General features: G+C 49.2%; 2 protein-coding genes across 8 annotated transcripts in view; one reads left to right on the forward strand and one right to left on the reverse strand.

Annotated features, from left to right (window-relative positions):
- The first annotated feature begins 919 nt into the window (after positions 1–919).
- On the forward strand, positions 920–3,385 carry TOMM6 (translocase of outer mitochondrial membrane 6). Of its 5 annotated transcripts, none has more exons than XM_064733117.1 (4): positions 920–1,070; positions 1,966–2,067; positions 2,999–3,037; positions 3,079–3,385. In XM_064733117.1, the coding sequence occupies exons 1-2, from the start codon at positions 940–942 to the stop codon at positions 2,060–2,062; spliced, it is 228 nt and encodes a 75-aa protein (XP_064589187.1). In that variant the 5' UTR covers positions 920–939; the 3' UTR covers positions 2,063–2,067; positions 2,999–3,037; positions 3,079–3,385. The 5 variants fall into 5 exon arrangements, with proteins under 5 accessions (XP_064589187.1, XP_064589188.1, XP_064589185.1 ...); XM_064733118.1 differs by having other exon boundaries at positions 3,027–3,037; XM_064733115.1 differs by having other exon boundaries at positions 2,951–3,385.
- Positions 3,386–5,107: 1,722 nt separating this feature from the next.
- USP49 (ubiquitin specific peptidase 49) overlaps positions 5,108–15,168 on the reverse strand; it is a 31,076-nt gene continuing 21,015 nt past the window's right edge. For all 3 annotated transcript variants that reach the window (XM_064732968.1, XM_064732969.1, XM_064732970.1), the window contains 5 exons: positions 13,289–14,654; positions 10,869–11,073; positions 8,751–8,859; positions 7,083–7,288; positions 5,108–5,360 (listed from right to left, as the gene is read on the reverse strand). In XM_064732968.1, coding sequence (XP_064589038.1) covers positions 5,194–5,360; positions 7,083–7,288; positions 8,751–8,859; positions 10,869–11,073; positions 13,289–14,626 — 2,025 coding nt within the window. In that variant the 5' untranslated portion in view covers positions 14,627–14,654 and the 3' untranslated portion in view covers positions 5,108–5,193. The remainder of the gene's footprint in view (positions 5,361–7,082; positions 7,289–8,750; positions 8,860–10,868; positions 11,074–13,288; positions 14,655–15,168) is intronic.

Raw genomic sequence — 15,168 nt, forward strand, 5'->3', positions numbered from 1 at the left:
TTCCAGATGTGGCTCCACCTTTTGATTGCAAGGACTATAAATCTCCTAACAGTGATGTCCAGCTTCCCTTGGTCAAAACTATAAATCCTTGAGGTGATAATCTTCCTTTCTCAAGCTGCTTTTCACTGTTTTGTTAAGGTGTAAGATAAGCACGTTTCCTTTTTATATATTCTAAAGCTATAGTTTCAAGGATACAAGCAATATTCTAAAATTATGCTTCAAAAGGTTATTATTGCAGAACTCAGCCACAAGCAGAAAGTTCCTGTCAAAAAGCAACGTCTTTAAAGCTTTAATTCAAATGCTCCTAAATCAACTTAAGACTTAAAAAGGTTAATTATGAACAAAGGACAGGTTCAAAGGCCTTCTTCCATGCTCATTAGAATGGGGCTAAACCCTTCCAAAACCCCAAACAGGGTGTGGGGCCAGGGCAGCCCAGGGGACCTGGCTGGTCCTGCCAGGGGAATAATGCCTGGATCTCCAGCTGGCCCCTTAATGAGGGTCACTAATTGCCATAAATCAATTTGGGTCGATCGGTTAGTGGGATGTGGGGAGAGGATCCAGCAGCAGGGACAGACGAGGCTGCTGGAATGGATGGATGGATGGATGGATGGATGGATGGACAGTGTGGCAGGATGTCCCCACGAATCCAGGCCTGGCTTGGTCTGGATTGAGATCCTGATCCCAATCCCGCTCCCAATCCTTGATCCCGCTCCCGTTCCCACTCCCGATCCCTGACCCCAATCCCTGATCCCGTTCCCGCTCCAAATCCCAATCCCAGATCCCGCTCCCAATCCCTGATCCCGTTCTCCATCCCAACCCCAATCCCGCTCCCGATCCCAATCCCGTTCCCGCCGCTGCCCTCACGCAGCGCCCCGCGCGCCGGCGGTGACGTCACCGCCGCGCCGGTGACGCCGTGCACGGGGCGCGCGGGCGGCAGCAATGGCGGCGGTGGCGGCGGCCGGAGCGGGAGCGGCGGGAGCGGCCGGGGCGGTGGCGGCCCCGCCGCGGGGCATCCGCACCTGGCTGCGCAGCGCCTTCCGCTTCGCCACCGACCGCAACGACTTCCGCAGGTCGGCACCGGGAGCGGGGCACGGATGGGGCCGGGATCGAGGCCGGGCCCGGAGCAGGGGTCCGGGTCGGGATCGGGAGCCCGGTGTCCGTCCCTGGCCTGGAGCAGGAGCAGGACAGGGATTGTCCCTCGGTCCCTGCGTCCAGTTCGGGCTCCTCGCCTCAGGGAGGACATTTTGGGGTCGGAGCGGGTCCGGGGAAGGGAGCGGAGCTGGAGGGGCCTGGAGAGTCCTGAGGGAGCTGGGAAGGGTTTGGAGAAATCTGGAAAGGATTTGGAGAGTCCTGAGGGAGCTGGGAAGGGTTCGGAGAGTCCTGAGGGAGCTGGGAAGGGTTTGGAGAAATCTGGAAAGGATTTGGAGAGTCCTGAGGGAGCTTGGGAGGGTTGAGGGTCTGGTGGGAGTTGAGTCCTGGGAAGGGTTTGGAGGAGTCCTGAGGGAGCTGGGAAGGGTTTGGAGGTCCTGAGGGAGCTGGGAAGGGTTTGGAGAGCCCTGAGGGAGCTGGGAAGGGTTTGGAGGGTCCTGAGGGAGCTGGGCAGGGTTTGGAGGGTCCTGAGGGAGCTGGGCAGGGGCTCAGCCCGGAGCAAAGGAGGCTCAGGGGGAATTTCTGGCTCTGCACAACTCCCTGCCAGGAGGGCACAGCCGGGGGGGATTTGGGATCTCATCCCAGGGAACAGGGACAGGAGGAGAGGGAACGGCCTCAGGCTGGGCTGGGGAGGCTCAGGTTGGACAGCAGCAGGAATTTCCTCATGGAAAGGGCTGGAAGGGGCTGCCCAGGGGGGTTTGGAGCGCCCATCCCTGGAGGTGGCACTCAGGGTGGGGATCGGGCACAGCCTGGATTCGGGTGAACTTTCCCAAAATCTTTCCCGAGCTCAGCGCTTCTGGGGCTCTGTGATTGCAGGAACCTGCTGCTGAACCTGGGGCTCTTTGCCGCCGGGGTCTGGGTGGCCCGGAACCTCACCGACATCGACCTGATGGCGCCGCAGCCCGTGCCGTAGCTCCGGTCAGCGCGGGGGAGGCACCGAGGGGCGGGATCGGGAACATCCTGAGCTGGGAGGGACCCGCAGGGATCGAATCCAACCCCTGCCCTGCTCAGACACCCCAGGATCCCACGTGGGTGTCCCCGAGAGCCCAAAATCCCACCTGGGCATCCCTGAGAGCCCAAAATCCCACTCTGGGTGTCCCTGAGATCCCAAAATCCCACTCTGGCCATCCATGAGATGCCAAAATCCCACCTGGGCATCCCTGAGAGCCCAAAATCCCACCTGGGCATCCCTGAGAGCCCAAAATCCCACCTGGGCATTCCTGAGATGCCAAAATCCCACTCTGGGCATCCCTGAGAGCCCAAAATCCCACCTGGGCATCCCTGAGATGCCAAAATCCCACTCTGGGTGTCCCTAAGAGCCCAAAATCCCACTCTGGCCATCCCTGAGAGCCCAAAATCCCACTCTGGCCATCCATGAGAGCCCAAAATCCCACCTGGGCATCCCTGAGAGCCCAAAATCCCACTCTGGCCATCCATGAGATGCCAAAATCCCACCTGGGTATTCCTGAGATGACAAAATCCCACTCTGGGTGTCCCTGAGATGCCAAAATCCCACCTTGGGGAGCTCTGGCAGCCTCGGGGTTGTTCCCATTCCCTGGGCAGTGCCCCAAACCCTCTGGGGAGGAGGAACCTTTTCCAAAATCCTCCCTCAAAACTCCCAAATCCAGCCCTGCCCTGGCTGCTGGCCCTGCTCACCAGGGTTTGGAGCTGCAGCCCCGCAAAGCTGAACAAACCCCCCCAAAAACTGACCCTGCCACCCCAGCACAGCACTGTCACCACTTGAGGTGACACAAATCAGGGTGAGCCTGCCCCAAACCCCACAGAAACCCCTTTTTACCAGATTTTAGAGCAGAATCAGCTCCCCTGACGGTGCTGACTCCTGTCCCAGGAAAGAGCAGAGCTCACCCTCCCACCAGGACTGGAGCTGTGGAGCTGCTCAGATCCCTTTGGAGCTGCTCAGATCCCACCTGGAGCTGCTCAGATCCCACCTGGAGCTGCTCAGATCCCTTTGGAGTTGTTCTCATCCCACCTGGAGCTTCTGAGATTGCCTTGGAGCTGCTAAAATCCCTCTGGAGCTGCTCAGATCCCTTTGGAGCTCCTCTGGTTCCACCTGGAGCTGCTCTGGTCCCCCCTGTCCTGCCTGGAGCAGTGACAAGGACAAAAGGTTCAATGCTGAGAGGAAGATTTGGTTTCCCATTCATTCCTCGAGGATGGAATTTCCTCCTGTACCCCCCGCCCCCAGATGTTTATTAAATTTTATGGAATAACAACACAACCTACTGGAATTTCTTTCTTTTTTTTTTTCTCTTTGTTTGTTTTTTCTTTCCTTTTTTTTTTTTTCTTAATAAGAAATTTCAGCTTACAAAAAAAACAAGGTGTAAAAAGAGTAAAGATTTACAAAATAACAACAACAACAAAAAAAATCATCAGAACATGATTTCTGTTTCACACCCAGAGAGAGAGACAGGGACGAGCCCAGCCCTGGGAGCCAGCAGCTGGGATGGGAATCAGGGAAAATCCAGCCTGGGATGGAAATCCAGGGAAATCCGGCCTGGGATGGAACTGAAATCCAGCCTGGGATGGGAATCCAGCCTGGGATGGAAATCCAGGGAAATCCAGCCTGGGATAAAAATCCAGCCTGGGATGGAGCTGAAATCCAATCCAGCCTGGGATGGAACTCCAGGCTCTGCTCTGATCCCATCCCTGCTCTCCCGTTCCTGCTCGATCCCATTCCTGCCGTGATTCCTGATCCCATTCCTGCCCTGACCCCATTCCAGCTGTGATCCCACTCCAGCTCTGTGCCCTGATCCCATCCCTGCCCCATCCCATTCCTGCCCTGATCCCAATCCCTGCTCTGATTTCATCCCTGCTCTGATCCCTGACCCCATCCCTGCCTTGATCCCATCCCTGCCCTGATCCCATTCCTGCCCTGATTCCTGATCCCATTCCTGCCCCATCCCATCCCTGATTCCTGCTCTGATCCCATCCCTTCCCTGCCATGATCCCTGATCCCATTCCTGCTCTGATCCCATCCCTGATTCCACTCCTGCCCCAACCCCATCCCTACTGTGATCCCATTCCTGATCCCACTCCTGCCCCAATCCCATCCCTACTCTGATCCCTGATCCCATTCCTGCCCTGAACCCAATCCCTGATCCCACTCCTGCCCCATCCCATCCCTGCTCTGATCCCTGATCCCATTCCTGCTCTGATCCCATCCCTGATCCCATTCCTGCCCCAATCCCATTCCTGCCCCATCCCATCCCTGATTCCTGCTCTGATCCCATCCCTGATCTCACTCCTGCCCCATCCCATCCCTACTATGATCCCTGATCCCATTCCTGCCTGAACCTATCCCTGATCCCATTCCTGCCCTGATCCCAATCCCTGCTCTGATTTCATCCCTGCCCTGACCCCATCCCTGCCCTGATCCCATTCCAGCCATGATCCCATTCCTTCCCTGATTCCTGATCCCACTCCTGCCCCAATCCCATCCCTACTCTAATCCCTGACCCCATCCAAGCTGTGATCCCATTCCTGCCCTGAACCCAATCTCTGATCCCACTCCTGCCCCATCCCATTCCTGCTCTGATCCCATCCCTGATTCCACTCCTGCCCCAATCCCATCCCTACTCTGATCCCTGATCCCATTCCTGCCCTGATCCCATCCCTGATCCATCCCATCCCTGATTCCTGCTCTGATCCCATCCCTGATCCCATCCCTGATCCCATTCCTGCCCTGAACCCAATCCCTGATCCAATCCTGCCCCAATCCCATCCCTACTGTGATCCCATTCCTCCCTGATCCCATCCCTGCCCCATCCCATCCCTACTCTGATCCTGATCCCATTCCTGCTCTGATCCCATCCCTGATTCCTGCTCTGATCCCTGCCCTGTTCCCATCCCTGCCCCGTTCCCATCCCTGCCCCGTTCCCATCCCTGCCCCGTTCCCATCCGTGCCCCGTTGCCATCCCCGCCCCGCTCCCATTCCCCGCAGTTCCCCAGATCAGGGCGGGCTGAGCCCCAGCAGTGCCCAGCGCAGCCGGAGCGTTTCCCTGGTGCCAGTGTCCCTCTGTGTCCCTGTCACTGGCTGTGGGTGGCGAACACCTGAGTGTGGAGCGGTTTGTGTGGCACTGCTGCCGTGCCCTGCAGCGTTCTCTGCGTGTAGAAGAGGATGTAGGCCTGCGTCTGGCACACCTCCTCCACACTGCACACATTCAGCCGCGAGTCATTGCAGTGCACCCAAAATCCTGGGAAAAGGGAAAAAATCCTTTTAGCTGAGCCTGGATCCCCTTTAATCCTGGAACTGCTCCCAGGAAACATCCACAGGAGAAAAGGCACCTCTGGCTTCTCCTGTAAGCTGGAAAAGGGGTTTAATTTCATTTTAAATATAATTTTAATATAATTTGTAATATAATTTTAATTATATTTTAATATTTTTAAATTTATAATATCAATATAAATTTAATACAACTGCTTAAATACATTATAGTATAGTATTATATAAATATATATTTAAATATAATTTTAATATAAATTTTAATATAATTTTAATTATATTTTTAATAAGCATAATTTTAATATAAATATAAATTTAATACCATTGCTTAAGTACATTATAGTATAGTATTATATAAATATAATATATTTAAAGCATTCTATTATTCTATTTATATATTCTTTTTATAAAGAATATATAAATATATATAAATATATATAAATATATAAATATATATAAATATATATAAATATAAAGTATAAGTATAAATATATAAATATTCTTATTATAAAGAATATATAAATATATTTTATAAAATTCTATTATTTATTATATTATTATTATAATATATTAATTTATAATTTATTATATATATTATTATAGATATATAATTTATAATTATAATAAATTATTAATATATTATATCTTTTATAAATTCTATTATTTAAATATATATTTTTATATAAATGAAACATACAGTTTTTAATATAATTTTTAAATTTAGTTTTTAATATAATTTAAAAATATATCATTTTAAATATAATTTTAAAAATATGGCTTTTAATATAATTTTTAAAATATAGTTTTTAATAGAATTTTTAAAATATAATTTTAAATATTATTTATTTATTATATAAATATATGCGTATATATAATATTATATAAAATATATAATTTTAAATATAATTTTAAAAAGGATAATTTTTGGGATTGCTTTACAAATATCAAATCATGATTTAATCAGCCCAAAAGCTGAATTAGAATTTTAAAATAGAATTTTAAAAATATAGTCTTTATTAGAATTTTAAAATATATAATTTAAAAAAATTTTTTTTTGGGGTGCTTTAGAAATATCAAATCATTATTTAATCATCCCAAAAGCTGAATTAGAATTTTAAAATTTTTTGAGGGAGGATTCAAAGGAGGGAAATCCAAGGAAAGGGAGAGGTTTGAAAAAATTAAAAAAGCAAAAGTAAATGCTAAAAAAAAAAGAATACACAGGGAAAACAAACTACTGAAGGATCCCAAGGAAGTGGAATATTCAAAGGAGGGAAATCCAAGGAAAGGGAGAGGTTTGAAAAAATTAAAAAAGCAAAAGTAAATGCTAAAAAAAAAGAATACATAGGGAAAACAAACTACTGAAGGATCCCAAGGAAGTGGAATTTTGAGGGAGGATTCAAAGGAGGGAAATCCAAGGAAAGGGAGAGGTTTGAAAAAATTAAAATAAAAAAGCAAAAGTAAATGCTAAAAATAAGAATACACAGGGAAAACAAACTACTGAAGGGCAAGGAGTGCATCCCAAGGAAGTGGAATTTTGAGGGAGGGTTCAGAGGCGGGAAATCCAAGGCAAGGGAGGGGTTTGGGAGCGGCTCCCTCACGCAGCCCCCTCACGCAGCCCCCTCACGCGGCTCCCTCACGCAGCCCCCTCACGCGGCTCCCTCACGCGGCTCCCTCACGCAGCCCCCTCACGCACCGCCCTCGGTGTTGTAGCAGTAGGCCGTGTAGTGCCCCGAGCCGAAGCCCTTGCCGTGATGCATCACCACGGCCGACAGGTCGTACACGCAGCAGGCCGTGCCCGGGGAGGCCGGCGGGTCCCTGCAGCAGAACGGCTCCATGTTCAGCACCTGCTCAAAGAGCACGTGCACCCCGATCTTCTCGCGGTGATTGCGCTCAGACCACCTGCAAACACAAAGCCTGAACTCAGGGGGCTCAGCAGAACCAAATCTGGGGGTTTCACCCCAAAATCCCCTGCAGGAATGCCCCAAATACATAAATCCCACACTCAGGGTGCTCAGCAGAGCCAAATCTGGGGGTTTGAACCAAAATCCTCTGCAGAAACCCCTCAAACACACAAATCCCACACTCAGGGTGCTCAGCCCTGAGTTTCAGCCCAAAATCCCCCTCATACACAAATCCCACACTCAGGGGGCTCAGCAGAACCAAATCCAGAGGTTTCACCCCAAAATCCCTTGCAGGAACCCCAGACACACCAAGCCCACACTCAGGGTGCTCAGTAGAACAAAATCTGGTGAGTTTGAACCAAAATCCCCTGCAGAAATCCTCCAAATACATAAATCCCACACTCAGCGTGCTCAGCAGAGCCAAATCTGGGGTTTGAATCGAAATTCCCAATAAAAATTCACCAAATACATAAATCCCACACTCAGGGTGCTCAGCCCTGAGTTTCAGCCCAAAATCTCTCCCACACACAAATCCCACACTCAGGGTGCTCAGCAGAACCAAATCTGGGGGTTGGAATCAAAATTCCCAATAAAAATTCACCAAATGCATAAATCCCACACTCAAGGGTGCTCAGCAGAACCAAATCTGGGGGTTGGAATCAAAATTCCCAATAAAAACCCACCAAACACACAAAGCCTGAACTCAGGGGGCTCAGCAGAACCAAATCTGGGAGGTTTGAACCAAAATCTCCTACAGGAACCCCAAACACAAAAATTCCACACTCAGGGTGCTCAACAGAACCAAATTTGGGAGGTTTGAACCAAAATCCTTTGAAGGAATGCCCCAAAGAACAAATCCCACACTCAGGGTAACCAAACCCAGAGGTTTCACCCCAAAATCTCCTTCAGGAACCTCCCATCCCAACAAATCCCACGCTCAGAGCACTCTGTCACCAAATCCAGGGGTTTCACCCCAAAATCTCCCTTTGCCATTGATAGTTTTTATTTTAGGTGGGATATTTTTGAGCCAGATTTCTCCTCTGAGAAATCCACCTTTAAAATCCTCAGTGCTACCCATAAAACCCTCTTACACCCACCCTCACCACTTCAGAGACTTTTCCTCATATTTTCAGCTTTTTCTGCTTTCTTTTTTTGTTTTTTTTTCTTTTTTCCCCAGGTAAACACCAATATTGGCATTGAATTCTCTCAATCTCCCACCTTCCACTCAGCTTCCTGACCTCTCCTTCCAAGCTGCCTGCAAACTCGATTAAAACCCGAAAAAATTAAGAATTAAATGCACAAAATATTAAATTGTGACAGGAAAAAAAAAACCTGCAAAGAGGCAACACAAGGGGGTTTCACAAATGTGACGGCTCAGAAGTTACACAGCTGATTTTAGCAAGAACTGAGGGTATTTAAAGGCAAATTTTTGGATATTTTTTCCCAAAAAATTTCCTCACCTGAAGCGTTTAAGGTGCAGCCGGAGGACCTGAGGTAGTCTGTAGATCAGCAACTGCTTTTTAGCTTCACTCAGAACAAGAGGTTTGGGAGAAGATTTTCGCCTTTTGCCTGCCAAAAACAAACCCCAAACCCCCCCAAAAAGCAAAGATGATCAGGATTAATTAATTCCCCCAAGAGAAAAACCAGCACAGGGTGAAATCTTTTCATTGACTCTTTCCAGCTGGAAAAATGCAGCCTGAGCCATTCAAAATTCCTTAAAAGTCATCCAGAATTCCTTAAAAGTTATTCAGAATTCCTTTAAAAGCCACTAAAGAATTCCTCAGCTGTTTAAATTCCTTAAAAGTCATTTAGATCTCCTTAAAAGTCATTCAGAATTCCTGAAAAGCCATCTAAAATCCCTGAGCCATCTAGAATTCCTTAAAAGACACTTAAAATTTCTTTAAAATCATTCAGAATTCCTAAAAAGTCACTTCTAATTCCTTGAAAGTCATTTAGAATTCTTTAAAGCCATTTAGAATTCCTTAAAAGTAGAATTCCTTAAAAGCCATTCAAAAATTCCTTTAAAGTAGAATTCCTGAGCCATTTAGAATTCCTTAAAAGCCATTCAGAATTCCTTAAAAGCAATTTAAAATCTCTTAGTGAGCTAGAATTCCTCAGCCATTCAGAATTCCTTAAAACTAGAATTCCTCAACCATTCAGAATTCCTCAAAAGCCATTCAGAATTCTTTCAAAACCATTTAGAAATCCTTAAAAGCCATTCAAAAATTCCTTTAAAGTAGAATTCCTTAAAAGCCATTCAAAATTCCTTAAAAGTAGAATTCCTTAAAAGCCATTCAGAATTCCTTTAAAATCATTCAGAATTCTTTTAAAACCATTTAGAATTCCTCAAAAGCCATTCAAAATTCCTTTAAAGTAGAATTCCTGAGCCATTTAGAATTCCTTAAAAGCCATTCAGAATCCCTCAGCCATTTAATTCCAAAGTATAAATTAACAATAAATAAATAAATAAATAAATAAATAAATAAATAAATAAATAAATAAAATTTCTTTTCCCTCCCAGAGAACCAAAGCAAACCGAGTTACGCCGGAGCCGAACCCTCCCAATTTGTGGCTCAGGATTTATCCCAGCTCCGTCCCCAGCCCTGGCAGGGGCAGGGGCAGTGCCAGGCTGGTGGCACTCACTGCTGCGGCAGTCACAGGTGTTCAGACCTCTGTAACCATGGAATAAACATCTGGATATAACCCTCCAGCAGAATCCTCTCCTTTTTTCTCTTCACCATTGCCAGAAGCTCTCTCTCCTGAGGTAAACGGAGTCCTGACAAGCCTGGGCACCAGTGCCCTGCTGGTATCTCTGGGGTAAAGCACCACAGTGCTGCCTTTGGCCCAGCAGCGAGCACCACACTGACCCAGGCACCATCTAACTGGTTATACTGGGATTCCTATTCCAAAGCCAGCCCTGCAGGGGCAGTGCCAGGCTGGTGGCACTCACTGTTGCAGCGGTCACAGGCGTTCAGACCTCTGTAACCATGGAATAAACATCTGGATATAACCCTCCAGCAGAATCCTCTCCTTTTTTCTCTTCACCATCGCCAGAAGCTCTCTCTCCTGAGGTAAACGGAGTCCTGACAAGCCTGGACTTGCTCAGTGCCCTGCTGGTATCTCTGGGGTAAAGCACCACAGTGCTGCCTTTGGCCCAGCAGCGAGCACCACACTGACCCAGGCACCATCTAACTGGTAATATTGGGATTCCTATTCCAAAGCCAGCCCTGCAGGGGCAGTGCCAGGCTGGTGGCACTCACTGTTGCAGCGGTCACAGGCATTCAGACCTCTGTAACCATAATAAACATCTGGATATAACCCTCCAGCAGAATCCTCTCCTTTTTTCTCTTCACCAGAAGCTCTCTCTCCTGAGGTAAACGGAGTCTCTGACAAGCCTGGGCACCAGTGCCCTGCTGCAATCTCCAGCAGCCAAGGTATCTCTGGGGTAAAGCACCACAGTGCTGCCTTTGGCTCAGCAGCGAGCACCACACTGACCCAGGCACCATCTAACTGGTTATACTGGGATTCCTATTCCAAAGCCAGCCCTGCAGGGGCAGTGCCAGGCTGGTGGCACTCACTGTTGCAGCGGTCACAGGCGTAGATCCTGCCCTCCAGGGCCTCGCTCTCGGTGAACTTGGCCAGCATCTCGGTGAGCAGGCACTGTGCCTGGGGCTCGGGCAGCAGCCCCCTGGCCAGGGCGTGGTAGCGCTCGGGGAACTCCAGGGACAGGTCCCAGAAGGGCTCCACCGTGTTGGATTTGTAGTTGCACGTCCTGCAGGTGACCTGGGACAGGGACACAGGTGTTACAGAGAAATAAAATGCTGGCCTTTGTCAGGGGTGACGCCGTTTGTCGGTGAGGGGAGACTCGGACACTCAATATGAGTGATGAGCAAATTCCCTTTATTGAAGAGAGCATCAGACACTTATACAGCAAATAATATTCTGAATATTCTGTAAGCCAATCAATCTATTGGTTAAACTCTAGCATTAACTCATCTTCATACCTGAGGGGTTACACTCTCTTTTCTCATGGCTCTTTCACTGTTTGTTATTATACCACCAAGGTCACTGCTGTCTGTGCAGGTGCAGGACTTGGAATGAGCCATGGTTTTGTACTTTTCCATTCCTTAGCAGCTGAATTCCCAACATCCAGGGACACACAGCTGGCTGCGGGGTGGCAGTGAAATGCAGGGAATGCTCACAGCTTTGGGATTTGGGGTTTTCATCAGCTGGAAGGACAAAAGGGTCATCAAATCTGGCCATGCACAGGACACCCCAAATCCCCCACATTGCATCCACCCATGGCTCACAGGAGGAGTTGCTGCTCCAACCTTGGGGGGTAAAAACCACAAGGAAAAGGGTTTTAGTGCTGTAACATGGATTTGAAATTTGTAGGGTCATTGGAGGGGTTGGGATCTTCAAATCTGGCTCCTGGCCCTGCACAGGACACACCAAATTCCCCAGATTTACATCTACCCATGGTTCACTGCTCCAACTTTGGGGGAAATAAACCACAAGGAAAAGGGTTTTAGAGCTGTGACATGGATTTGAAATCTCCTTGTAGGGTCATTGGAGGGGTTGGGATCTTCAAATCTGGCTCCTGGCCATGCACAGGACACCCCAAATTCCCCACATTTGCATCCACCCATGGCTCACAGGTGTCACTGCTTCGACCATGGGAGGCAAAAAACCACAAGGAAAAGGATTTCAGTGCTGTAACATGGATTTGAAATCTCCTTGTAGGGTCATTGGAAGGGTTAAAATCATCAAATCTGAATCCCAGTCCTGCACAGGATATCCCAAATTCCTCACATTTGCATCCATCCATGGCTCACAGGAGGAGTTGCTGCTCCAACTTTGGGAGGCAAAAAACCACAAAGAAAAGGGGCATAAAAAAATGCAAAGGTACCTTAAAAACACATTCAAAGCCTAAAACCTCAGGACTAAACACATTCAAACCCTAAAACCAGGGGCTCAGGACTTCTGTGCTCGTACAGGTCTCATCCAGAAGTGGCACAACTGAAGTGAATTTGTGCTAAATGTGACAAGGATGGAAATGGTGGCAATTCAAGGGATTTTGTTCCTCAGGAATTGGGAAATCCTAAGAGACTCCTAAATGGGATTCTCAACATGCAGAGCCTTTGCCTAAAACCTCAGCACTAAACACATTCAAAGCCTAAAACCAGGGGCTCAGCACTGTGCCTGTACAGGTCTCATCCAGGAGTGGCACAACTGAAGTGAATTTGTGCTAAATGTGCTAAATTTGTGCATGTCCAAGGGTGGGAAATGGAATTTGTGCATTTCCAAGGATGGAAATGGTGGCAATTCAAGGGATTTTTTTCCTCAGGAATTGGGAACTCGACTCCTAAATGGGATCCTCAACATGCAGAGCCTTTGCCTAAAACCTCAGCACTAAACACAATCAAAGCCTAAAACCTCAGGACTAAACAGGGTTTGACATTCAAACCCTAAAAGCAGGGGCTCAGCACTGTGCCTGTACAGGTCTCATCCAGAAGTGGCACAACTGAAGTGAATTTGTGCTAAATGTGCTAAATTTGTGCATGTCCAAGGATGGAAATGGAATTTGTGCATTTCCAAGGGTGGGAAATGGAATTTGTGCATTTCCAAGGGTGGGAAATGGAATTTGTGCATTTCCAAGGGTGGGAAATGGTGGCAATTCAAGGGATTTTTTTTCCTCAGGAATTGGGAACTCGACTCCTAAATGGGATCCTCAACCTGCAGAGCCTTTGCCTAAAACCTCAGGACTAAACACATTCAAAGCCTAAAAGAGGGGCTCAGCACTGTGCCTGTACAGGTTCCATCCAGAAGTGGCACAACTGAAGTGAATTTGTGCTAAATTTGTGCATGTCCAAGGGTGGGAAATGGAATTTGTGCATGTCCAAGGGTGGGAAATGGTGGAACTCGACTCCTAAATGGGATCCTCAACGTGCAGAGCTCCTTGGTGTGCACAGCTCCAAGTGCAAAAGCAATTCCATACCTGGCTGAGCAGCTGCCCGTGGAAGATGGTGTTGACCACCTTGAGGACCTGCTTGGTGAGCTTCCTCTGCGAGAAGGGGATGAGGATCCTGCGCCTGCTGCTGCCCTCGGACTCGAGCTCCTGCTGCACCTTGTCCAGGAGCTCGCACAGGAACTCCTGCGCGTCCTGCTGGTCGTAGCCGCGGAAGGCGGGGATCAGGCTCCACACGGAGTGCAGCATGGCGAAGGGCGACACCAGGGCCCACTTGCCAGACCACATCACCCTGAACAGCGTGTGCAGCTCGTGGCACAGGGAGATGTGCTTGGAGCTGGGCTCCTTGGGCTGGATCAGCTCCAAGCTGCGGCTGATGGAGGAGCCGCCGTTCATGGAGCCCGGGGAGCTCTGAACCTTGTCAGGCTTCCCCGGCTCGCTGGCAGCGGCTCCGTTTGCCAGCCTGCCTGGCATCCTGGCCCTCCCGTTCACAGTTTTAGCTAAAAGTTCTTCTGTTTCACAGAGATCAAGAGTCAAGAAACATTCTCTGAACTTCTGGAGGTGGCTGAGCACCTGCAGGATGGAGTTCATGTAGCAAGTGTTGCCCAGGTTCCTCAGCCCCGTCACCCCGGGCGTCATCAGGGGCTGCCGGCGGATGGAGTAGAACTGCTTCAATCTCTGCCTTGAGGTAGGGGAAGCCGTGGCCACCTCCCTGAATTTCCTTGGGATCAAGCTCTCGCCGTGCACGTGGGACAGCAGCCTGGCGCTCTTCCTGGGGGGAGTGCTGGCCAGCTCCTCCAGGAGCTGCCTCTTCATCTCGCGCCGCCGCTGCCGAGCCGCCTCCTTCTTCCTCTCCAGCTCCTCCATCTGCTTCTTCTCCTTCAGTTTCAGCTGTCCCCGGGAGCTCCTGTGGAACCAGGTGCGCAGGGCCCTCGCCAGCAGGGCCTGGCGCCGGTGCCACAGCGCCGTCAGCATCTGGGACTGGCCCTGAGGGCTCCTCCTCCTCCAGGCGTCCTCGGCCAGCGCCGTGGAGCGCAGCGTCCTCCCGCTCCTCTGGCCCTTGATGGCCGACAGCGAGCTCCTCAGCAGCTTCAGGTCGCCCTCGGGGTTGTCATTGAGCACGTAATCCTGGCAGAGGTAACAGAAGACGTAGAGCTCGTGCACCTCCATGGCCAAGGGGTGCCGGCTCTCCTGGAAGTGCCTCAGGGCGTGCTCCTCGATGTAGCGGCCGCACGCCACGTGCGAGCACTTGAGGCAGGCCCAGAGCGACTCGGTGGTGTGGCAAACAACGCACTGCCACTTCTGAGGGTTCAGGATCGAGTGGTCCTGGGCGAGTCGTAGCCGCCCCACATGTTTGCATCGATCCATGTCTCACAGGAGGAGTCGCTGCTCCGACCTTGGGGGGCAAAAACACAAGGGAAAGGGTTTTAGAGCTGTAACATGGATTTGAGGTCTCCTTGTAGGGTCATTGGAAGGGTTAGCATCATCAAATCTGGCTCCTAGTCCTGCACACAATATTCCAAATTCCCCACATTTGCATCGATCCATGTCTCACAGGAGGAGTCGCTGCTCCAACCTTGGGGGGCAAAAAAACACAAGGAAAAGAGCTGGGATATGGATTTGAGATCTTGTTGATGGGTCATTGGAAGGGCTGGGATCATCAAATCTGACTCTTGGCCCTCACAGCTCACCCCAAATTCCCCACATTTGCATCTATCTATTTATCTATCTAACTATCTATCTATCTATCTATCTTGCACAGGACGTGCTGCTGATCCAACCTTGGGGGCAAAAAACCACAAGGAAAAGGGTTTTAGAGCTGTGACATGGATTGGAAATCTCCTTCTAGGGTCATTGGAAGAGTTGGGATAATCAAATCTGACTCCTGGCCCTGCACAGGACATCCCAAA

The sequence above is a fragment of the Zonotrichia leucophrys genome, chromosome 26 (genome assembly GCF_028769735.1).
Source record: "Zonotrichia leucophrys gambelii isolate GWCS_2022_RI chromosome 26, RI_Zleu_2.0, whole genome shotgun sequence".
Taxonomy (NCBI): Eukaryota; Metazoa; Chordata; class Aves; order Passeriformes; family Passerellidae; genus Zonotrichia; species Zonotrichia leucophrys.